Source organism: Carlito syrichta, unplaced genomic scaffold, assembly GCF_000164805.1.
Source record: "Carlito syrichta isolate Samal-C Ts95f unplaced genomic scaffold, Tarsius_syrichta-2.0.1 Scaffold316037, whole genome shotgun sequence".
NCBI classification, from domain to species: domain Eukaryota; kingdom Metazoa; phylum Chordata; class Mammalia; order Primates; family Tarsiidae; genus Carlito; species Carlito syrichta.
In genome coordinates this window covers 306,469-331,150 of record NW_007260133.1, presented here as the reverse complement: position 1 = coordinate 331,150, position 24,682 = coordinate 306,469, and the positions used below count along the sequence as shown (strand labels likewise).

The following is a 24,682-nucleotide window of genomic DNA, read 5'->3' as shown; positions in this document are numbered from 1 at the left end:
TCAAAAAAAAAAAAAAAAAAGAAAAAGAAAAAAGAAAGAAATATAAAAACGAAAATTTTGAGGACATAGATAAAAAGTATTTCACACCTTTGGAGTGAAATACTCCAAAAGTTGTCCAAAGGATTCTAGCATCCTCTTAATCAACTATCCTATCACCAAATAAGCCACATACTTTTGCCTTAGTTTATGCTTCACAGTCAGAATTTCCTTCCACCATTCCCCATCTCTTCAGCAATTTTGGAAATCTTTCTTACCCTTCAATACCACCTAATTTACTTACCTTATTCTCACACTCTTTTCCTCCAGCAGTTTGCTTCTGCAGTCATCTGTCTTTTTATTTTGCCCTGTATTAGGAATAGGTCCTCATGTGTCTAGCTCTTCCATTAGGTTTTCAGATTCCCTTTGTGGTCTCCATGGTTGTCTCACTTGATATAAATCAAGCATTAAATAAATGTGTTCTGTTTTTTCTTTAAATTGAAAGGAAAGGGAAGGTGAGCATACAAGCTCAGGTAGTACCCCCTCAGCTAGTACGGGTAACACAGTTATTAGTATTCTCATTTTACCTGTGTGCATGATTCAGGGCAAGGTCTGGTTTTCTCATTCGTAGATAGCAGGTAACAAGCTTTGTTTCAATGAAACTTGCCACGCTTGCAATATCTTCAGCAGATGCTTCAAAGGGTTTTCCCAGAGCTGCCCCTTTGCTGCAAAGCTTAAAAAAACACAATACTTTCAAAATTCTAATAATCTTTTAAATAATTTGTCTTTTAAATAAGCAAAACATATATATGTCAACATGCTTTTCCCACACTACAAGTAAAATATTAACAGTTTGACTGTAAATTAAATAAATTGTTCCTGTTCACGATTTTGTGACTGTAATATAAAATAGGGGACACATTTTTACTGTAAAATGCTTCCTGTAGAATATTTTAAAAGTATGATAGCTTTAAAGGAGTTCCAGCTGCTAAGACTGTTTTAAAAATAAAGCACACAATATTAACCAAAAGCTGGACATAAATCATATTAAATACTACTGCTTTTATGAAAACCCAGCTGAGCAGTGATCTAGCACACTATCAAGTTTGATTTAATATAATAAGGAGTATCGGAAGTAAACTCCTAGGAGCCATTAACATGATCGGTGATTAATTTGAGTCTGAATCATATTCTCTAGGATGTTATTGAAAGAAAAGAAGTGAAAATTTATTAGAATTTATTGGCAGAGGCCACAGTATCTGAAAAACATGGCAAGAATGTGGAATTCTTAATAAAAATTCCAGGAAGTCAATGGTTTCTGGGCATCATAGATAAACTGTAGAGGAAGAAAATAATTAATTTTTTTGGGAGAATCCCAAACATTAAGAAGTGTCAATAAGGCGACAGGGGAAGATCAGCACTTATTTTCCCCTCAGAGTTTTCTCCTGTCCCTTGGAATACAGGCTGATTTTCCCCTCAGAGTTTTCTCCTGTCCCCTGTCTACTGTTTGGTGACCTCATTCAGGGCATCTGGTTCTTTGCCCTTTTCTATCTCTATCTGTCATATACTGAAGGAAGTTTTCTCACTGGAGATAGTAGCATTTGGAGTTAACATCTATTTTTATATACTTTAATTCAAAATTTCTTGTATTCTAAATCCTGTTTGTTTAAATGATATAGTTTAAAATAATTTATCTTTTACAGATTACAAGGGGGACCCAAACCTCCACCCTAAATTATTCGTAAAAAATTATGTTTATTCTTACGTTTAAACTTCAGTCACCTTCAAAGTACTCTCCGTTTGATGCAATATACCTATCAAGATGCTTTTCCCACTGTTCAAAACAGCTTTTGAACTCGTTAATTTTGATGTCTTTTAGTGTTTCTGCTGTTTTCGTTTCACCTCATCATCTTGGGAAACAAAAAACAGTCGCTTGGGGTAAGACTGGGTGAATAGGAAGAGTGGGGTCTGGAGGCCATGCCATTTTTAGTCAAAAACTGCTGCACATTCATAAATCACCCAGCAGGAATTAGGCAAATGCATTGAAAGACTCTCCAAAGAAGTTCACTGAAGCTGAACGCAGCCTCTCACAACAACGTTAGCTGGTACACCGATGCCCATGGGTTCCTAGAACACTTACATCGTGGGAGAAACCTGTACTACAAGGGCCCCCCCTCCAAAAAAAAATTCCAGTTTTGAGTCCCCCTTATAAGTCTTGAGAATGCCTTGCCATTTACATTAACGCTGTGGTCAATTATTATTATTATTATTATTATTATTATTATTATTTTGAGTTGGAGTCTCCCTCTGTCGCCCAGACTGGAGTGCAGTGGCCGCTCCCGGCCACCGCAGCCTCCACCTGCTGGGCTCCAGCGATCCTTCCGCCTCAGCCTTCCAAGTAGCTGGGACTCCAGGAGCGCGCTACCACGCCCGGCTGATTTTTGATTTATTGTAGAGATGAGGTCTCGCCAAGTTGCCCAGGCGGGTCTCAAACCCACCGGCTCAGGCAATCCACTCACCTCAGCCTCCCAAAGCGTGGGATCACAGGCTGAGCCACCAAGCCCAGCTGGTCAATTATTTTTAAAGTGCAATTTGTTTAGCTGAGTGTGGTTATATTGTATTCTAAAATGTATTTACCTTCTTAATTTTATCCCCAAACTTTAAGCTAAAAAAGAATCTAAAATCTAAATGTTCAATAACAATAGTTTGAATTGATAGTTACCTGAGGCTATTATATTTTGCTTGGATAGCCTGTTAATTCTAGAGATTCATATTACTTTTAAAAACCTTTGCCAGTTGGATGAGTGAAAAATGTTACTTCATTCACTTAGTCAACAAATATTTATTGAACATCTACTACTATTTGCTTTCATTGAACATCTACTACTATTTGCTAAACAAAATTGCTGCCTTCACATTTTAATTTGAATTAATTAGACCTTTTTCATAAATTTTGGCTATTTTCAGCTCTATGAAAGTCCCTGCTTCCTACTTCTTGCTTATTTCCACTGATATATTAATCTTTTTATTATTAGTTATAAGAGATGCTTAGATGTATAAGCGATTGTCCCTTTTCTGATAATAGCTACATGATCAAATATAGGGGTTTTATCCCTTAATTAACCTTCAGAAAAATGTCAACTTCTATTCATGTCTTTGTAAAAGTTCTCAGAGTACATAATATAAAACACTTCTCTCAAATATTTTGGAAAAAAAAAACAAGACGATTTGTGGAAGATACGCTGGAAATGACCTCACACAATGCTAAGTTTGAATACTTCATAAAGATCGCCTGATAAGACTGGCAGTAAAAGAAAGAAAACGTTTAACTCAGATTTAGTAATTATTTCTGAGACTCTGACCTCAGAAACGTCAGTGTGGTTGTAAGCAGATCTGAAAACATAATTTTAGAAAGCATTATAGTTTGCTCATGGCAGCTTGAGACAGCATCTCTCCTCTTCAAGCAGTCTGATCCCACAGGACCCAGAAAAAACTTAAACAGACAATTTTCCAGAAAAGAATTATTTTTTGTATGGCACTTCTAAAAAGCACAAACCAATGGAAAACAAAATTAGTGAAATTATACAGTTTTATTTGTACATCTCTCATGATGTTAAAATTCCAGACCTTTTCAATTAATTTTGTCTTTTAAATAGAATCAGCACTTCCCCCCCCCAAATCTTAAATATCCAAACCTTCTTCACATAAAATCTTAAACAGGAAAGAACAAGACACATATTGTAAGTGTTCCTTGTCACTTGCTGTTCTTGTTGCTGTCTGATTTGGGGATATGGAAGAGCCTCTTTCTAAGGCACACTTTTTGTGGGAAGAATGTGGAGGTCATTCAGGGCATAGTCAGGGAGCAGCTTCCATGAGCATATTCAGATCCTTCATGGCAGGAGGAAGCCGACTTTCAGATTTCCTAATATCAAAGACTTTATCCATAAACACTGAGAGAAAATGAAGAACAAATGCTCATTCTTCTAAATCCGCGCAAGTCTCTACTTGTATAAGATTCAAGGCCAGAAAAAGAATAAAAATGATCAATCTTAACACACTAATGAGATCAAAATCTGAGACAGCAGGGAAAAAGAAGGACAATTTTTCAATTCACAATAAAATCGGAAAGGCTGGTGAGTAGGTTTTATGCATGTTTGTGGAAGTCTTGTTTTATCAATCAACTATTGTAAGATTGAGAACTTCACTGATTTTACAAAAAATTGCTTTAGTCATTCTTTTTCAAAGTAGTATGTCTTTGCAATAAGCTTTGTAATAAGGCAAACTACTAAAAAAAATGTTGAAATTAAAGGTAGAATATGTACATGTAGACAAAATGCTGGAATCGGGACCATGGAAAACATTCCAGATATTTTGCTGAATTTCCACATTTCGATGCAGACATTTTTACAAACTGAGAAGCTAGTTTTCCAGAAGATGAAGAACTTTCATGTGGTGTGAATTTGTTTAAAAGTAGGGAGGGTGACTTTGTTCAACTGATATTTGTCTAAAAATATATACTTTCAATCTTTGGTGAAATATCAAATCATGATTATAAGAAATAAAACCTTTTAAACTAACTGCAATAGAATGTCAGTGAAAAGATTTTTAAATAGAAATAATTAAATTAGGTGTGAATTTTTTTATTTCAAAAAAACTAAAATATTTTGGAATATGGTATGGACAAATTAAAAGTATAATATTTTAAAAAGTGTCTAATTCTTATGCGTATAGCAGTTGTTTTGATGAGAAGCTAGATATTCAAAATGAGATTTTAGTACTAAGTTAGAATCATAAGCACAAATTTTAATAAGGAAACATATTTTACAAAAAAGATTTGACAGTTTTCTGAAAACAACTTGAAAATTATACTTTGGAGTTATAAAACCATTTTTCTTAGGTTCTTCAAAGTTCTTTTAAGAAATAAATACCTAACCTGTTTTTAGAAACTGTGCACAAAGGGATTTCAAAGTTTGTTTAAAAGCACAGGTGCAAAAAACATAACTCACATTAATTGCAGAAATAACCAATATTAATTATATTGTGGGCCACATTCTTTAAAATGCAGCCACACATTTTTCTTTAATGAGGGTCATCATTAGTAAGATTGATATTGCTAACAGGTTCTCCCTTATTAGGCTATTGTGTGATGAGCATTCCACACTATATTCCTGGGAAATAATTTTTAGTGATCTCTGACAATTTAGAAGAGAACAATAAATCTTGAAAATATGACATCATTTGAGTTGTCAAAATGCCTACAATTTAATCATTTAATAATCATTTAATCAGTAATTTTTAAGGTTTTACTATCATATTTTGAAATTATGAAAAAATGCAAATATGAAGAAAAAGCTATCCTATCACCATATATAATTGCCATTAAGTTTTGGCATCTTTCTCTCTATGCTTTTTATATTATTGTACCATAATATAGCATATACTATATATAATTTTTACACTGCTTTTTCATATGTATTTTTTCTGTTCTTTAATTGGAAAGCTAAAACACATTAATTAAAGTATACTCATGTTACAATTAAAGCTGAAGATTTTAACATTTTCCTTTCAGTAAATGACAGAAATACTGGAAAGAAAACCAGCAAAAATATGGATCTGAACAACACAATCAGCCAATAGGATGTAATTTATATACATATATAAAAAATAAGTTATATAAGTAATTTATATACATATATGCATAAATAACATTATATTCATATATGTATCTGTAACATATATATATATATATATATATAAATTCTACCCAACAGCAGAATATACATTTTTCCTATGTGCCCATAGGAAAGTCACCAATATAGACTATATCCCAATATATTGGAAAAACTGAAATCATTCAAGTCATGTTCTTTGACCACAATGGAATCAAAACTCAACAATAGAAAACAAAAACATTAAAGAAATAATCCAATTTGAAAGTGAACCAAAGACATGAACAGATATTTCACCAAAAAGCATATACAGGTGGCAAAAAAGTGCATAAAGAGATGTTTGGCGTTATTAGTCATTAGGAAAATGCAGATTAAAACGAAATAAGGCTGGGTGCAGTGGCTCAAGCCTAAACCCCAGCACTTTGGGAGACCCAGGCAAGAGGACTGCCTGAGTCCATGGGTTTGAGACCAGGCTGGGCAACTTGGCCAGATATGAGATGACTCTACAATAAATCAAGAAAAATTAGCCTGTAGTTCCAGCTACTTGGAAGACTGAGGCAGAAGGATCGCCTGAGCCCAGCAGGTCGAGGCTGAAGTGGTTGTGAGCATACCACTGCACTCCAGCCTGGGTGATAGAGTGAGGCTCCAACTCAAAACAAACAAAAAAACGACACGAGCTATCACTGGGTGCCTAACAGACTGACTAAAATAAAAAATAGTAGCAACACCAAAAGTTGAGACTCCTTAGAAGATGGATCGCTCATACGTTAGAGTAGGAATGTAAAATGGTACAGCCACTGGAGAAAACAACATGGCTGTCTCTTCAAAACTACACATGCAACTACCATACAGCTCAACAACTTCACTTCTGGGTACTAATTCCAGAGAAATGAAGACTTATGTTCACACAAAAATCTGTACTGAAATGTTTATTGTAATTTAATTCATAATAGCCCCAAACTGGAAGCAATTTAGATGGGTGAATTATACAGACTGTGTTAGAGCCATACTATGACCACTACCCAGCAGAAAGAGAAAACAAACTATCGATACATGCATGCAATGACTTGAATGACTCTCTAGATAATAGGTTGAATGAAAAAAGTCAGCTCCAGAAGGTTACATACAACATGATTTCATGACACAATGATAAGAATGGAGAACTGATGGCGATGGTAAGGAATTTGGGACTGCATAGGTGTTGTGGTTATAACAGGAGGTATAACAGGAAGAAATCCTGTAGTGAGGAAACTGTAGTATACCTAGACTTTGGTGGGAAGATATGAAGATTTGTGTGTCATGCAATTGCACAGAAGTAATACACACACATAAATACATGTGCACATGAGTGCAAGTAAAACTGGAGAAATCATAAGATTGGTGGATTGCATTGATGCTAGTATACTAATTAGTATTCTCTCGTTTTGCAAGATATTATCACTGGAAGAAACTGCATAAACAGTACATGCAATCTCTCTATTACAGCTGCATGTTAATGTACAATTATTTCAAAGTAATATTTAATAAAAAATAATCATGCTAAGATTTAGATGTCTTTTATTTTATTCCTCCTTTTTTTAAAAGGACAATTGTAATCATGTTTAACTGGGGTTCTGGATGAGAGAATAAATCATATTTATAGGAAATAATTTTCCATAAGGTTTTCTGCATCAAATAGATCGATTCTTAAAATAAGAGGCAGCAGATAAGATTTGATTTGAAGTTTCATTCCTAAGCCATTGTAAAGGAAACATCAGTCCCTCCACATTCTCACTGCTGTGACCTGTTGTTGTTTGAGGACGATTACCATGAAATGAGGATTGTGTTTAGTAATATTTACAGAGGAAAACTGGCCAGTCCTTTTGTATGACTTTATCATTTTTGTTTTTATTTTTCCTTAATGATCTTTTAGTATGTTACCATCTACTTTCAAGTAATTTTTTTCAAAAGGAGTATATGTGGATGGTAACTCACTGAGCTTATGAATAGTATATTTTTGCTGACATGTAAGTAATGTGGTTGATTTCTTGGGACACAATCATTTTCTTTGCAAACATATAGTTCTCTATTTCACATATAGTCAAGAAAAAAATAAGTTTTATTTTTTTAATGAAACTAGACATAATTTAAAGTAACTTCTCATGTTGAAATTTCTTCCTTTTCAAGTGTGCAGTATTTTATTTCTTCTCATAATTCAAAATTACTGCTACCATGAGTACAACTATGTTCTGTTTTCATCTATTTTGCCTGGAAAGAGATAACTTTGTTTGCATACTCACGTAATTTTTTTTTTCCAATTCAAAAAAGTTTTCTTCAGCTACACCTCTGATTAATGGTCCCATTTCAACTGTCTTCTTTCCTTCTTTCCTCTCTTCCTCTCTCCCCTTCTCCCTCCTCTGGTTCCTGCCTTTTTCCCCTTCTCCCTCCCTTCTGTCCTTCCTTCTTTTTGAGTGGGAGTTTCCCTCTGTTGTCCAGGCTGGAGTGCAGTGGTGTGATCGAGGCTTCTCACAGCCTCAGTCTTCTGGGCTCAGGAGATCCTTCCACCTCAGCCTCTGAGTAGTTAGTAATAAAGGTGTGTGCCGCCATGTCTGGCTGGTTTGTTTTGGTTTGTTTTTGTTTTTTGGTAGAGATGAGGTCTCACTACGTTGTTCAGACTGGTCTTAGATTCCTGGGCTCAAGCAATTCTCTCATCTTGGTCTCCCAAAGTGCCAGGATTACAGGAATGAGCCATTACACCCGACTGTGTTTTATTTCTTATAAGAAAACAGTTCTTATGTTGGATCTTTTGCATCTATTCTTCATTTCTATTAAGTCTCTCTGATTTTTTTCACCTTTGTGCTTCAAGATTGTTGGTTGCATCATAGACTTTATTTTTATTATTTATTCTATTTTTTTAAATAAAAGGAACACGTGATAATAAATACAAATATTTATTAGAAAGTGATGTTCATAGAACTTAAGTAACCCGCTCAGACCACAGAGTTATATGAGGGATTTCCCCAAATATCTGGCCCTTGAGTTTGTGTCCTTAATCATTGCACCAGTGTTACATAGTGTCATTCCATGAATTACCTACCAATCCATGGTGAGATTAAGTATAGAGACAGTAAGCATTTAGAAAGCTCTATAGCAATTCAACAGAGAAATGTTACATCTATTCAATATCATAATAAATGATTAGGTTCTGTATTTTTATGTCTTATTTCAACTTCATTTTTTCCAGGTAATTCTTTTTTTTTGTACTTAATAAAGTATTGGTCCTCAACAGATTGAGACAAAAATACAATCAAACAGAATTGTTTCTTCACCACAGATAGAGGAAAAAATCTCTAATAAACTGTTAGGATTTAGATAATCCAGATATTTTTAAAAAATTGGCAATTTGAATTTTTAAAAAAATTTTATTTTAAAGATATGGGGTACAATTCAGGGTTAGGTGTACAAATGTTCATTATGCAGGTGCCCTTGTTGATGAGGTGTGTCCCCCTCCCCTGGCAGTTTCCCACTACTGCCAATCCCTTTCTTATAGTATTATGATTATTGTTTAAGGTCCGCTTATGTGGTGCTCAGTTCTTTGTTTCTGTGACAGATCGCTCAGTAATGTAGACTCTTAAGTCCATCCAACTTGCTGCGAAGTTCATAATTTTGTCCTTCTTTTTGGCTGTGTAATATTCCATAATTATATGTACCACATTTTTTTATTCAGTCCTCTTTTGATGGGCAGCATGGTTGATTCCATGTTTTTGCTCACAATTCTATTAATAAAAAGTGGTCACTGTTAGAAATTATTGTGGATTAATCTATATCTATATATCTATATAATATGGATATATTTATATGAATATCTATCTATCCATCTATTGACAATAATGGTATTATATTCATACTATTGTGTATTTTTTTGTTTCCCTGAATATATCATGAACATTTTCATGTTAATAAATATGGACATATATCATTATTTTAAATGATGGTTTAATTTTACTAGATTCCCACTGAATGCTTTCCCTACTGAGAAATTTCTCTAGTGACATTTTAAAAGTTCTCCATGTCATAAATAATGTATGTTGAGCAGTTTTGTGTACACCTCTTTGCTCACATGTTTGATCATCTTCAAACTATTATATTCTGTTATAATGTATTCTAGCATATTGGAATTGCTAAGTCAGGGTTATTCAAGCTAGTCCAGAAAATATTTCAGATTATATATCATGAAAGTGCTCTCCAGAAAAATTTTCACTTTCACCAAGAAGGTATTAAAGTTCTTGTTTTTGTATACCAGCACCCATACTAGATATTAGCAATGTTTTAATCTATTTATCCTTTGGTAATCAGATGATGAAAATGGCACCCTGCTTTTATTATTATTATTATCTTTTTTTTAAGTTGGAGTCTTACTGAGACTGGAATGCAGATCGACCTGCCGGGCTCAGGTGATTCTTCTGCCTCAGCCTTCCAAGTAGCTGGAACTACAGGCACACATTACCAAGTATGGCTAATTTTTTGATCTATTGTAGAGATGAGGTCTCGCCAATTTGTCCAGGCTGGTTTCAAACCCCTGGGCTCCAGCAAACCTTTCACCTCTGCCTCCCCAAATCCTGGGATTACAGGCCTGGGCCACCATGCCTGGCTGCACCTCTCTTAAGTTGATTAATAGCTCAATTTCCTATGTTTATGGCTGTGTGTGTAAGTATACGGTTTGCTTATGAATTGTATTTCTTTTATATTAGGCTATTCTTCTAATTTTTATTGATTTATTTTCATTTAGTAGATATATAATTCATTTTTTTCAATGTTTAATATATTATGAGTTTATCTTTTGGTATCAAGCTTATGCTAGCTTTATAAAACAAGCTGGAAAGAGTCTCATCTTCTTCAATATTCTGGAATGTTTTGAAATAATAGTTGAAGAAAGTCTGAGCCCAGCTCCTTTCATCTCTCTTTTTATTTTTCTTACTTTTTATTGGTATGTTCAGGTTTTCCATGTTTTGCATCAATTATGTTAATTTATATTTTCCTAGAAAATCATCAGTTTTATCTAAAATTTAAAACCTGTCATTATACCGGGGAACATTTTATTCTTAGAGCCTTTCAAATGCCAGTATGCTAACGGTGTCATCTCCCGACTCATTCTCAGTAGTATGTACTTTTGTTTATTTGTAGCCTATTTCTTAACTAGAATTGTTAGAGGTTTGATTGTGGTGTTTTTTCCTTAAAAACAGCAAACTCTTAGATTAACTAATTAATTATCTTATTATGATCTCTATTAATTAATTTTGACTTTTATCTTGGCTTTTTATTTTTTTCTGTCTTGCTTTCTTTAAGTTTTTGTTTTCCTAGTTCTTTTAATAATGTCTTTAGTTGAATACTTAGCTCGTTTATTTAAATTTTTCTTATATATAAACTTGTCATATGCTTCTATGTTTTACTTAGGAAAACTATTCATAGTTTTAATTTTTATCTCTTTTATCAAAAGCTAGTTAAGAAAGTCTGGTAAAACTTTACCACTTACTTTTCTTGGCACTTGTAAGATTTGTTTTTTTTTGGCATAATCTTTAGTCATTTATATATTTTTAGTGATTTGTATTTCTTTTTTAGTTTTGCATATTTTTTAGTCATTTATATTTCATTATTCATGTATTATCTCCTTAGTTTCTTTTATGTGTTTACCTTTGTTTTGTTGTTAATTTCTGTGAGGTCTGTCATAGAAGCATGGTGTTTTGACATGCCATGCATTTTCTTTCCCATCCTGCAGAATTGAAATCCTCTTGAGAAATGCCTCTAACCCCTTGTGCTAATTTTTCTCAGTGTACAGATGTTATGTGTGCACAGAAGCCTAATGTTGAGGGACCCTTCTTTGTTGTGTAGAACAAAGGTCTGTCTGAGACTGAAGTCAATGTAGAAGGAACAGAGCCAAAGATGAAGAGGTGGGAAGATTCAACCCTGAATCCTAAAGCTGCCTCTTTAATCAAAATATAAAAGATAATTTAAAAAGTCTGTATTCTTATGGTTATTTTGAAAAAGTAATTGAAATTAGAAATTCGAGGAAATAATGAAAATTACAAAAATATTAAAAAGTAAATTAGAGAATGAATTTTAAAGTAGGAGCAATAAGCAAAAAATCAATATGAGGTAAAATCAAATTATAAATGTGGAGAATAAAGTTCTAAAAAATAAGAAAGACTCCATTACCAATGAATTGTTACCATTTCTAAAACATTTTCATCTGCATAATTATATTTAAATTCTCAGTACTTCAATGAAGCCGAGAAAACATGTAGTATCATCCCATTTTACAGGAATTTAAAACTACACTAAAAGGTCTAGTGATTTGCCCCAGTTAACAGCAGATGCTAGAATTGATTTTTTTAAATGGAAGGCTTCCTTTCATTTATATCAGGCTCATTGTCTTCAAGTTTTGCGATTCATTAATTTTTTGCCTTACTATCTAGTTCTTCTTTTAGAAATTCAGTAGACCATTTTATGATAACCTCCATGATTTTTTTGTTTGAAAATATGGCTTCTGGATTCCATCTGAATTTAATGCTTCTATTTTTCACCATGTAGAAACTTTTCAAAGGCTTGTCTTTGTATAAGAAGAGATTAAGCAAAGCCAAATATTTGCTAATAGCTTGGTTGGTAATTTCCCTTGATTCTTCTGGAACTCACCTCACTACTGTTAGACCTTTCTTTGCCAGGAAGACGTGAAAGGGGAAAAATATAGAACTTTCTTTGCCAGGAAAACGGGAAAGGGGAAAAATTTCACAGAATTCAGCCTCCAGAGTTCTCTGCTCTTTCTTTCACCTCTCTTCTTTTCATTATCATCATATCCCGAGATGAAGTACACTTCCTTCCACTTGTCCACTTCCACCTTGGAGATGATTAATGGGATTAATATTTATGCATGGATATAAAGAGAGAGATACTAGTTAGGGGATGAAATACCACTGAGAGCTCCAGAAATGAGTCCTGGAGCAGAAGTGGGAGATTCTTGGCATTCTAATAGCAAAGGTTCTGTTTCTCTAAGTTGGTAGCAGTAACAATATACTTTTTTATCAGCTGTTTTATTCTTGGGCCCCTATATTTTGGAAATTTCACCTGGTAGATTTTTGTAGTCATCCTACTTTTAAAAATTGTTTCATGTTGGTTAACGTATATGAAGGGATGAAACGTAAGTACAATAGCCTCAATTCTAATCTGCAAATTCCTTGATGGAACATTTAAAATTTCTTTTCGGATACCAAACTAAATGTTCAAGATTGCAAGGGTCTTACAACTAATAGTTTTCAATTTCAATAAATATCTTTTTATACTCCCTTAACAGAGTGGAAAGAAGCTCTACTGCAGAATAACACCCATTGGTTTTAAATTTTTTATCATTTGTTACATGAAAGAGGAATGAATCAGAGAGCTCAGCACTTGTAACTTTCCACATGGTGCCACATAGCTCTACTAAAGTGTCTCCCTGGGAGAGACAGAGTATGTAGGGCTAAGAGATGCGAAGAATTATGTTCATACATCAGTGGACTTAAAAGTACCATCAGGGTTTCAGGAGCAATGCTTTGCAGCCAAGTAGGCCCTGATGTGACCTCTATTAAATTTATGGGAAATGAGGTTACTTCCTGGGTGACAAGCTGTTGAATGACAGTAAAAAGTAATTAATCACTCCTACTCCTATTTGTTAAAATAATAGCGCTCCAGCTTCTTTTTTTTTTTTTTTTCCCCAGCTACCTTTAAAATAGAGGTGTGGCCACAGTGGGTTCATTCAACTTGTTTCATCTTGATCTGGCCAGCTAGTAATTTGCTTATGCTCTGAAGCATGTAAATGATACGCATTAACCTTCAGGGTTTTTGTTTCAGGGATACCCTAAACTCCAGCTATCTAACGTGTGCAGATTAGCAACATGGCAGGAATGAGGTGAATTAATACAATAAATCTTCTTTCTTTCTTGCCCCTTCATTTTAACTCGTAAAGAGAATGACTTCAAAATGAAGACAATGTTAATGCCATGTTTATGTTATACAGTTATTTGTACTGCAAAGTAAATATCTTTTTACTTTTTAGCTTTTGTCATGTACTTTCAAGCTCAGATCTTGTGCAATAATTTATAGCTATCATTTACTGAGTGCTGACTATGTGTTTGACACTGTGCTAAGCCCTTTATATATTGTATTACATTAAATATTATCCTTTATAGAGGGTACCTTATTAACTATTATTGCTGCCAGTTTTCTGATGAAATAAGTCTGACTGACTTTTCAGATAGTAAGTCCTACAGCAATGATTCAAATCCAGGACTGCTGTCTTACTTAGATACCACAAGCTATAGGTTGTGAGCAATATGCTCTAAAGCAATATAATACTGCTTCTCAACTGGCCATTAATGTTAGTCACAATCAAATTGGGGCTAGAGGGAGCAGTGTGAATCCCAACAGATATTATTAACATTAATGCATGACCAACTTTCTGCAAATACCTATACCTACACTTATATCTATATCTTTCTTTTGTTTATATCGATGTATTACCAGACTACCATTAAGGAAATAATAGAGTATAAAATAGGCAGGAAAAGAGACAGGTCAGTATCTATTGAGTACCCAGATAAGCCACTTTTACCTGCATTAACCACTTAATTTCTACAATCACCCATTTTATAGATGAAGTACACAGTGGGCCAAGTCAAGTGGTAGAGGGTGCTAGAATATGTAACAGTGGAAGGAAGAAGCACTACATGGTGAACAAAAGGGAGAAAAAGAAGAGATAGTAGAGGCGCTATAGAGAAAAGGGGTAACAGTTCTTATCAAGCTCACAGGTGTCCTGGTCTGAGGTCCAGTGTTGAAGGCCTTGGCTAGTAGCAGTGAGCAGCATGGTTTACCAAAGGGTGTCATGCCTGCATCACTGGCTTCCTAGACAGGGGAGTATCTGGTCTACTTCTTCCCCTTTGCTGAATAGTAGTAAAACACAAATCAACATTCTGAAGACATTTGATAACAACAGATTTTGTGGGAACTTTTGCCTTAATATATAAATTGCAGATTTATTGCTATTCCAGTTTACATTCCTATTAATTTAATGTTTTTCACAATCTCATTTTGTATAAGTGTAAGTGGGAAAAACTGGCTGTCTGGGAGGGCATATATGTTTTAGAAATGTTGGAAAAACCATACTAAGACAAATAAGATATTAAAAAGTTATATGAATTTGACAGGTCACAGTTCTCAAAAAGTTAAGAATTAAGGGAATTCCAAAGACTGATAAGCCATAAATTCATTGACCTATGACATATCACTAGATATTGCTCCCAGTTATCTTGTACATTGATAGGAGTATTAATAATTTTGGAGCAAACTTCCTAAACAGAAGTATATCAGTCAGCATTTGCTATGTAAACACTGCAAAAATACCACTCTAAAACTCGCTGACATACAACAATAAGCAATCTTGTCTGCACATCTGTAGGTTGGCTGATCTAGACTGTGTTCAGTAAAGCTTAGCTCCAAGATGACAGTTAACAACACGGTAACTAAGACTTGTAATAGCTGATGTGCATGTTTCATGAGATATGTTCTTCTCATAGAAAAGACATACAAGAGAATAAGACAACTGTACACACACATTTAAAGCTTTTCTCATTTCAAGTCTACTAATATTCCATTGGTCATGGCCACACCCAAAGCCAGGGCATGAGAACACAGCCAGGGTGTGGGTGTCTACTGCTATGACTTGGTAGAAAAGAGAATAGTGAAAAATTGAGACCAACAATTTAGTATATTACAAGCAGAAAATACATTTATTTATCTAAGGATTTATTTTCCAAATTTCTCATCTACACACTCATGTGAAGGTATGTAGTGTGTTTTATGGAACAAGTGGGTCTCTACAACTACTGTTCTTTCTTTTTTTCTAATTCCACATGTTCCTTTAGGATGAAAACAGTTCTAAAACTGTTCTACAGGATGATAAGAGTTATTATATAGAAGAATAAAAGCTTATCAAATAAGCTCTACTTAACAAACTAATGCATATTGCAAACAACTAAGAGAAAAATATGGTATACCCCATTCCACAAACTTGTTTGACAATAGAATCCCCTTCCTGAACCAAACTCATTTTTTTTCCCTCAAAACAACATCATGAGGGCTTAGAGTTTTGTGGATTCATTTTGAGAAATGCTATCCTAAGGCAACTTTCATGTCTCTTGCTTATTAGTTCAAATGAAACTGGCATCTGGTTAATACTCTGATTTTGAGATCAGTGTTTCTAAAAAGAATGTGAGAGAGATAGGAAGTAGAGCAAGATGGCTGAATAAAACCCTCTAGCAATCTTCCCTCCACAGGAACACCAAATTTAACGACTATCCATGCAAGAAAGCACTTTCAGGAGAACAACAACAACAAAAAAAATCAGATGGTGATCACAGTCCCTGGTGTGAACATAACATCAAGGAAAGAGATATTGAAGAGGGTGCAAAAGACAGTCTTGCCCTGCCTACACCACTTCTCCCCCAAACCCTGGCAGAACAGCCTAGAAAGAGCATCTGTGTGTTTGGGGGAGGGAAAGCAAAGTGAGTGTGGGACTTTCAATTGGAATTCAGGGCTGCCCTGTCACAGCAGAACATAACACTGGGCAGAAATTGGCTGGTGTCCACGGAAGGAGCATTTAGACTAGACCTGGGCCAAACGGAAATTCCCCGTCCCAGCTAGAGGAACTTGAGTTAGTTTTACTATCCTGGTTGGTTTTACTATCAGCTGACTAAAGTTGCCTTGGGCCCAAAATAAATTTGAGTGGCAGTCAGGCCACAAAGATTGCAGTCCTAAGGCAAGTCCTGTTGTTGCACTGGTCTCAAAGGCAGTGGACGTGGGAGCATCCAACCCGGTGAGACACTCGCTATGGCAGACAAGGGAATGCCTGCATCATCCTTCCCCCAACTCCAGGCAGTGCTGTTCTGGGAGAGACTCCTTCCACTTGGGATAAGGTTCGGTAAGAGTACAGAGAACTGTGTCATACAACTTGAGTACCTGTTTAACCACAATAAAATGAAGCACCAGGCAGATCCTTGAAGCCTCAGATTCCAGGTCTTTGGTTTTAGATGGCATTTATAGACCCACTCTGTGGCAGAAGGAATCTGCTGTCCTCATAAGATAGATCCATCTTGGCAGAATCTAACCTGCTGACAAGTGTGGTCTTGGGCTTTGATACACACCAGCAACAGTCAGACAGTACTAACTGCAGGCTTCTGGTGAACCCAGTACTGTGCTGGTCTGCAAGGCTTCAGGTATGACAGCACAGTGCCAGCTGTGGTGGCCTTGGGAGTGCCTGTGCAGCCCCTCCTCCAACTCAAGGTAGCAGAGCATGGAAAAAGACTCCTGAATGGGGAAAACAGAGGAAAGAAAGCAAGATACATTGCCTGGTGACCCAGAGAATTCTCCCCTGTCTTATTCACAGCAAGGCTATGTATTTAGGAGTCTGTATGAATTGCAGTTGTCCCAGGTTTAGGCAACTCCCTAATGCTGAAATGGCTGTAGTGACCACAGGCTTAGGTCACAATACTCAATGTCCTTTTGAATTTATTTTTTAAAAATTTCTCTTAAGAAGGACAGGTACAAACAGGCCAAGATGGCAAACACTGAATAAATAGCTAACTCTATAATGCTCAGACACTGAAAAACATCCACAAGTACCAGGAACATTCAGGAAAACATGACCTCACCAAATGGAGTCATGGAGATATGTGACCTTTCAGGCAGAGAATTCAAAATATCTGTTTTGAAGAAGCCCAATGAACTTCAAGATAACACAGGGAAGGAACTCAGAATTATATTAGAAAAATTTAACAAAGAAAGTAAAATAATAAAAAATTAAACAGAAATTTTGGAGCTAAAAAATTCAAATTCAGGTTGGAGCATAGGCTGCAATCTGTACTTTTTGCAGTTTTGAGGTTTAATTGAGTGGGAAGTTGTGGTTCAGAATGTATATGCTGATTCTAGCATCCACGAACAGACAAACTAAAAAATGCATGAGTTATCCAACACCAAAATTTATCAGTTAGAAGAAAGAATTAGTGAGCTCAAAGATGGGCTATATAAAAGCCTATAGCGGAGAAAAAGACAAAAAGAATGAAGCAAACTACACAATCTAGAAAATAACCTTGAAAGGGCAAATCTTAAAGTTATTGGCCTTAAATAAGATGTAGAAACAAAGAGATAGAGATAGAAAGTTTGTTTAAAGAAATAATAGAGAACTTTTAAAGTCTATAGAAAAGTATGAATATTTAAAAGGTCAAAGAAGGTCAAAGAACACCAAGGGTACCAGCTCAGTCACAGTGAAATGAAGTACCAGGCAGCTTCCTTAAGCCTCAGATTCTGGGTCTCTGGTTCTGAATAGCCAGCCTAAATAAGACAACCTAAAGCATTAATAATCAAACACTCAAAGGTCAAGGATAAATAAAGAATCTTAAAAACAACAATAGAAGCAAATAACATATAAAAGAGTTCCAGTATGTTTGGCAGCAGATTTCTCAGAGGAAATTTTATTGTCCAGTAGAAAGTTGGATGACACATTCAAAGTACTAAAAAGAAGCCTTCCAGTCCAGAATATTACATCCAGCAAAATTATCCTTCAAACACAAAGGAGAAAGAGAGAACTTCCCAGACAAACAAAAGCTGAGGAATTTCATCAGCACTAGATGTGTCTTACAGGAAATGTTAGAGGGAGCCAAACACATCAATGGACAACAGAAATCATCTGAAGATATAAAACTCACTGGTAATAGTAAGTACACAAACAAATACAGAATACTCTAGCACTGTAATTGTAGTATGTAAACCACTTATCTTTAGTAGGAAGACTAAAGGACAAAGCTATCAAAAATAATAAATACAACAACTCTTTAGAGATAGTATAAAAACATATAAATAGAGACAACAGCATGTCAAAGAGCAGGGGGAAGGTAAAGTATAGAGTACTTTAGTTTTCTCTTTGCTTATTTGTTTTTTATTTTCTTTTTAATCAGAGTGAAGTTGTCATCAATTTAAAATAATTGGTTATAAGATGTTATTTGCAATCCTCATAGTAAACACAAACCAAAAATCTATAACAGATACACAAAAAATAAAAAGTAAGAAATTAAAACTTACTAAAAGCAAAGAAATCTCTTTTATACAAAGGAAGACAGAAAGGAAGAGAAGACCAATAAAACAATCAAAAAACAACAAAATGGCAATAGTAAATTCTTATCTATCAATAATTACAATGAATGCAAATGAACTGTATTAATGGATAAAAAAGTGAGTCATGAGATGGGAATAAGATGGCGATGGCATAGGTGAACTTGTGAGATTCTCCGAATGGACCAAAACTACATACTGCTGAATGGACAGATTGTAAGGCAGAGGGAAATAGGTTCCAGTGTGCTCATATACCTGTTCGTGGATGCTAGAATCAGCATATACATTCTGAACCACAACTTCCCACTCAATTAAACCTCAAAACTGCAAAAAGTACAGATTGCAGCCTATGCTCCAACCTGAAAAGTGAACAAAGCCAGAAGACGCTCATAAGGAAGAACAGGATATTGCAGAAGAGAAATAAAAGCAACCCCACCTTTCCTCAAAAACAGAATTAAAGAAGGGGAGGGAAAGGGGGAGAGAGAGAAAAATTTACACAAATGTAGAAAAACCAAAAGAAGAGTATGGGTCTCTCCCATACCACTGAGAGGGCAGACAGTGAGAAAACTGACTTCAGAATGCAAACAATGAAGAGCCCCCAGAATGAAGGGTCTCAAACTACACACGTAGATATCAAGACAATAATAGAGAGATTAAAAAGAATTGAGGAGACACAAGAAGAAACTAGGAAGGAGCTGATATCTGAGATAACAGTAATAAAGAATACTGTGAATGAAATAAATAACAAACTGATAAGCATGGAAAGCAGAATTACCCAAGCAGAAGAAAGAATCTCAGAGCTGGAGGACCAAAATATAGAAATAACCAAAACTCTTAAAAACAAGAAAATAAGCTCAAAAAGACAGAACAAAACCTTCAAGAGATGAACGATTACCTCAAGAGGCCTAACCTAAGAGTAATTGGACTTCCTGAGGCAGAAAGAGAGACAGAGACCACACTGGAACAAACTTGCCATGAGATCATTCAAGAAAACTTCCCTTATCTAATCAGTGATGCAAAAATTCAAACACAAGAGATTCAGAGAACCCCTGCAAGACAACAAATGAGAAGACCAACTCCTAGACACATAATAATTCGCCTAAACAAAATAGGCATAAAGAAAAAATCCTAAAGTCAGCAAGAGAAAAAGGCCAGATCACCCACCATGGAAGACCAATCAGAATAGCAGCAGATTTATCTACAGAAATCCTGCAGGCTAGGAGAGCTTGGAGCCCTATCTTCAAAGTCCTAAAAGATAAACAATTTCAATCAAGAATAAACTACCCAGCCAAGCTAAGCTTCATCAGTGAGGGAGAATTAAAATCTTTCCCAGATATCCAATCCCTAAGAACTTATGCTGCCACCAAACCATCTCTACATGAAACACTTAAGAAAGTACTAAACACAGAAGAAAAGGAAAAAAGAACAACGTTCTTCACAAGAGTACAGGGAAAAGAATAAAATATACACGAACCAACCCAAAACCAAAAGAAAGACAAAACAAAAACAAAAACCAAGTGGAAGAACAACAACTCTATAAGAACTATATGATATGGACGAACTCTCACATTTCAATAATTAGCCTGAATGTGAATGGACTAAACACACCTCTGAAAAGACATAGAATGGCAAAATGGATAAAATATCACCAGGCAACAATATATTGCCTTCAAGAGACCCATCTCACTAGAAATGACATACACAGACTCAAAGTAAGAGGATGGGAAACAAATTTTCAGGCAAATGGAACACAAAAGAAAGGAGGAGTCGCGATCCTAATTTCAGATAAAATACCATTTAAGTTATCATAAATTAAAAAAGATACAGAGAGCCACTACATCATGATAAAAGGTTCACTCCATCAACAAGAAATATATATCCTAAACATATATGCACCCAACATAGGTGAACAAACTTTCATAGAGCAACTTCTAGGAAAACTAAAGAAAGATATTGACTCTAACATCATCATAACTGGGGACTTTAATATCCCACTCACAACCCTAGACAGATCATCAGGACAAACACTCAGCAGGGATATCTGGAGCCTCAGTGAGACTCTGGACCAAATGGACTTAATTGATACCTACAGAACACTCCATCCAAAGACCACAGAATACACATTCTACTCATCACCGCATGGAACATATTCTAAGATCGACCACATAATTGAACATAAATCAAACATAAGCAAATTTAAAAGGACTGAAATTCTCCCATGCACCTTCTCGGGCCACAGTGAAATAAAAATAAACATTGACACCAACAAGGTCCCCCCAAAATCCACAAGACATGGAGACTAAACAGCATGATGCTAAACAACTCCTGGGTCAATGATGAAATCAAAACAGAGATACCTGGAAATAAATGAAAATGAAGAATCATCTTACCAAAATCTCTGGGATGCCTTGAAAGCTGTAATAAGAGGGGAATTTATATCCCTACAAACACACATGAGGAAAATGGAAGGAACAGAAATTGACAACCTAACAAGCCACCTAAAGAAGCTGGAAAAGCAAGACCACAAAAACCCTAATTTCAGCGAAGAATCCAGATCACCAAAATAAAAGCTCAAATCCAGGACATAGAAGACAAAAAGATAATACAAAAAAATCAATGAAACAAAAAGCTGGTTCTTTGAAAGGATAAACAAGATTGATAGTCCCCTAGCTAGACTGACCAAGAAAAAATGAGAAAAAAACCAAATAAGCACAATCAGAAACACAAAAGATGAAGTCACATCTGACCCTGAAGAAATACAAAAGATCATTAGAGACTACTACGTACACTTGTGTGGAAACAAACTTGAAAATCTTAAGGAAATGGAGGACTTTTTGACATCACACAACCTACCTAGGTTGGAACAAGAAGAAATTGAGACCCTAAATAGACCAATAACAATCAAGGAAATCGACTAAGTCATAGGAAAACTACCTACAAGAACAGCCCTGGTCCAGATGGCTTTTCAGCAGAATTCTATAAGACATTTAAGGAGGAGCTGATACCAATCCTACTGAAGGTATTCCAGGCAATTGAAAAAGATGGAACTCTCCCCAAATCATTTTACGAAGCCAACATCACATTGATACCCAAGCCAGGTAAAGATCCAACAAAGAAAGAGAACTACAGGCCAATATCTTTGATGAACATAGATGCTAAAATTCTCAACAAGAGCCTAGCAAACCGGATTCAACAATACATCTCAGAAACCATCCATCATGACCAAGTAGGCTTCATTCCTGGGATGCAATGATGGTTCAACATTCGCAAAACCATAAATGTAATTAAATACATCAACAGATGTCAAAACAAAAATCACATGATTATATCATTAGATGCAGAAAAAGCTTTTGATAAAATCCAGCACCGCTTCTTGATAAAAATCCTTGAACATCTAGGCATACGGGAACATACCTCAAAATAGTAAAAGCCATCTATGAGAAACCCACAGCCAGCATACTCCTAAATGGACAAAGATTGGAACCATTTCCTCTGAAAACTGGAACAAGACAAGGATGCCCACTCTCACCTCTCCTGTTCAACATAGTATTGGAAGTCCTGGCTCGAGCAATCAGAGAAGAGAAGGCAATCAGGGGTATCCAAATAGGAAAAGAGGAAGTCAAGTTATCTCTCTTTGCAGATGATATGATTGTGTACCTTGAAAACCCAAGAGAATCTGTCAAAAACCTCCTTACACCGATAAAGGCCTTTGGCAAAGTCTCAGCATGCAAAATAAATGTACAAAAGATAATCGCATTTCTCTACACCAATAATAAACAAACAGAAACCCAAATAAAAAACACAATTCCATTCACAATAGCCACACAAAAAAAGAAATACCTTGGCATCTTCCTAACCAGAGATGTGAAAGACCTTTACAATGAAAACTACAAAACACTGCTCAAAGAAATCAAAGATGACACAAACAAGTGGAAAAATATCCCATGCTCATGGATTGGAAGAATCAACATTGTGAAGATGTCCATCTTACCTAAGGCAATCTACAAATTCAATGCAATACCCATCAAATTACCAGCAACATTCTTCTCAGACCTAGATAAAACAACACAGGAATTCATATGGAAACACAAATGTCCAAGAATAGCCAGAACAATCCTCAGAAAAAAAAAAAAAAAAAGCAGGTGGTATCACATTACCAGACTTCAAACTTTAGTATAAGGCTACAATCATCAAAACAGCTTGGTATTGGTACAGGAACAGGCATATAGATCAATGGAATAGAATTGATATTCCAGAAGCAAAACCTCAATTTCTCAATCAACTCATCTTCGACAAAGCCTCCACCACCTACCACTGGGGAGAGGAGAACCTATTCAGTAAATGATGCTGGGAAAACTGACTGACCACATGCAGAAGATTGAAACAGGACCCCTATCTATCCCCATGCACAAAGGTTAACTCCAAATGGATCAGAGACCTAAATGTAAAACCTCAAACCATAAGAACCTTAGAAAATGAAAGAAATACCCTCATGGAAATTGGAACTGGCATCCAATTCCTGAACAAAACCTGAAACCCACAGGTCATAAGAGAGAAGATAGACAAGTGGGACCTTATGAAACTGACAAGCTTCTCCAAAGCCAAAGAAACCATCAAGAGAGCAGGGAGACAGCTACATACTGGGAAAAAGTATTTGCCAACACCAGGTCAGACAAAAACTTATCATCCTGGATCTACAAGGAACTCAAATGTGCTGAAAATAAAAAAAACAAACAAACCCATTACAAAATGAGCAACAGATATGAACAGACACTTTACAAAGGAAGACATCGGAGCATCCAATACACACGTGAAGAAATGTTCTGATAAAGGCCTTTGTCAAAGTCTCAGGATACAAAATAAGTGCTTAAAAGACTATTGCATTTCTTTCCACCAATAATAAACAAACAGAAACCCAAATAAAAAGCATAATTCCATTCATAATAGCCACAAAAACAATGAAATACTTTGGCATCACTAATCATCAGGGAGATGCAAATCAAAACCACACTGAGATACCACCTAAATCCACTCAAAACGGCAATTATCAACAACTCAAAAACTAACAGCTACTGGAGAGGGTGTGGCGAAAAGGGAACACTTCTACACTGTTGGTGGGAGTGTAAACTAGTGCAACCTCTGTGGAAAGCAGTGTGGCGATTCCTAAAAGCTCTAAATATCAACCTCCCATATGATCCCACAATCCCCCTACTGGGAATATATCCTGAAGAACTCAAATCACTCTATAAACAATACCTGCGCACGTATGTTTATCACAGCATTGTTCACAATAGCAAGAACCTGTAAGCAACCATGCTGCCCATCAAAAGAGGACTGGATTTTAAAAATGTGGGATATATACACAATGGAATACTACGCAGCCATAAAAAGGAACAAAATATTGAATTTTGCAGCACCTGGATGGAACCAGGGTCTATAATACTGAGTGACTTCTCACAAAAACAAAGATCTGAGTATCACATGTTCTCACTCATAAAATGGACCTTCAACATCCAACGTAATACTATAAGAAAATGACTGACAGTGGTGGGAAATTATGAGGGGGGGAGGGAGACGGGATCAATGGCATCAAGTATCTGTCTGGGGACAGGGAAACACCTCTTATCAACAGGGTGCCTGAATGAAATGAGCTTGCATACCTAACCCTTAACTGTACCCCACAACACCCTAATAAAAAATATTGATTAATTAAAAAAAAGAAAAAGAAACTTAGAAAATGAAGGACATACCCTCATGGAAATTAGAACTGGCATCCAATTCCTGAACAAAACCCGAAATCCACAGGCCATATGGGATAAGATAGACAAGTGGGACTTATTAAACTGACAAGCTTCTGCAAAGCCAAA

At 35.6% G+C, this 24,682-nt stretch overlaps 1 protein-coding gene across 1 annotated transcript in view; it reads right to left on the bottom strand.

The window, feature by feature from the left end:
* Positions 1–24,682, bottom strand: part of SPATA16 (spermatogenesis associated 16) — a 250,920-nt gene that overhangs the window by 184,039 nt on the left and 42,199 nt on the right. The window contains exon 2 of the mRNA XM_008073725.1: positions 564–709. Within this exon, the coding sequence (XP_008071916.1) occupies positions 564–709 (146 nt within the window). The remainder of the gene's footprint in view (positions 1–563; positions 710–24,682) is intronic.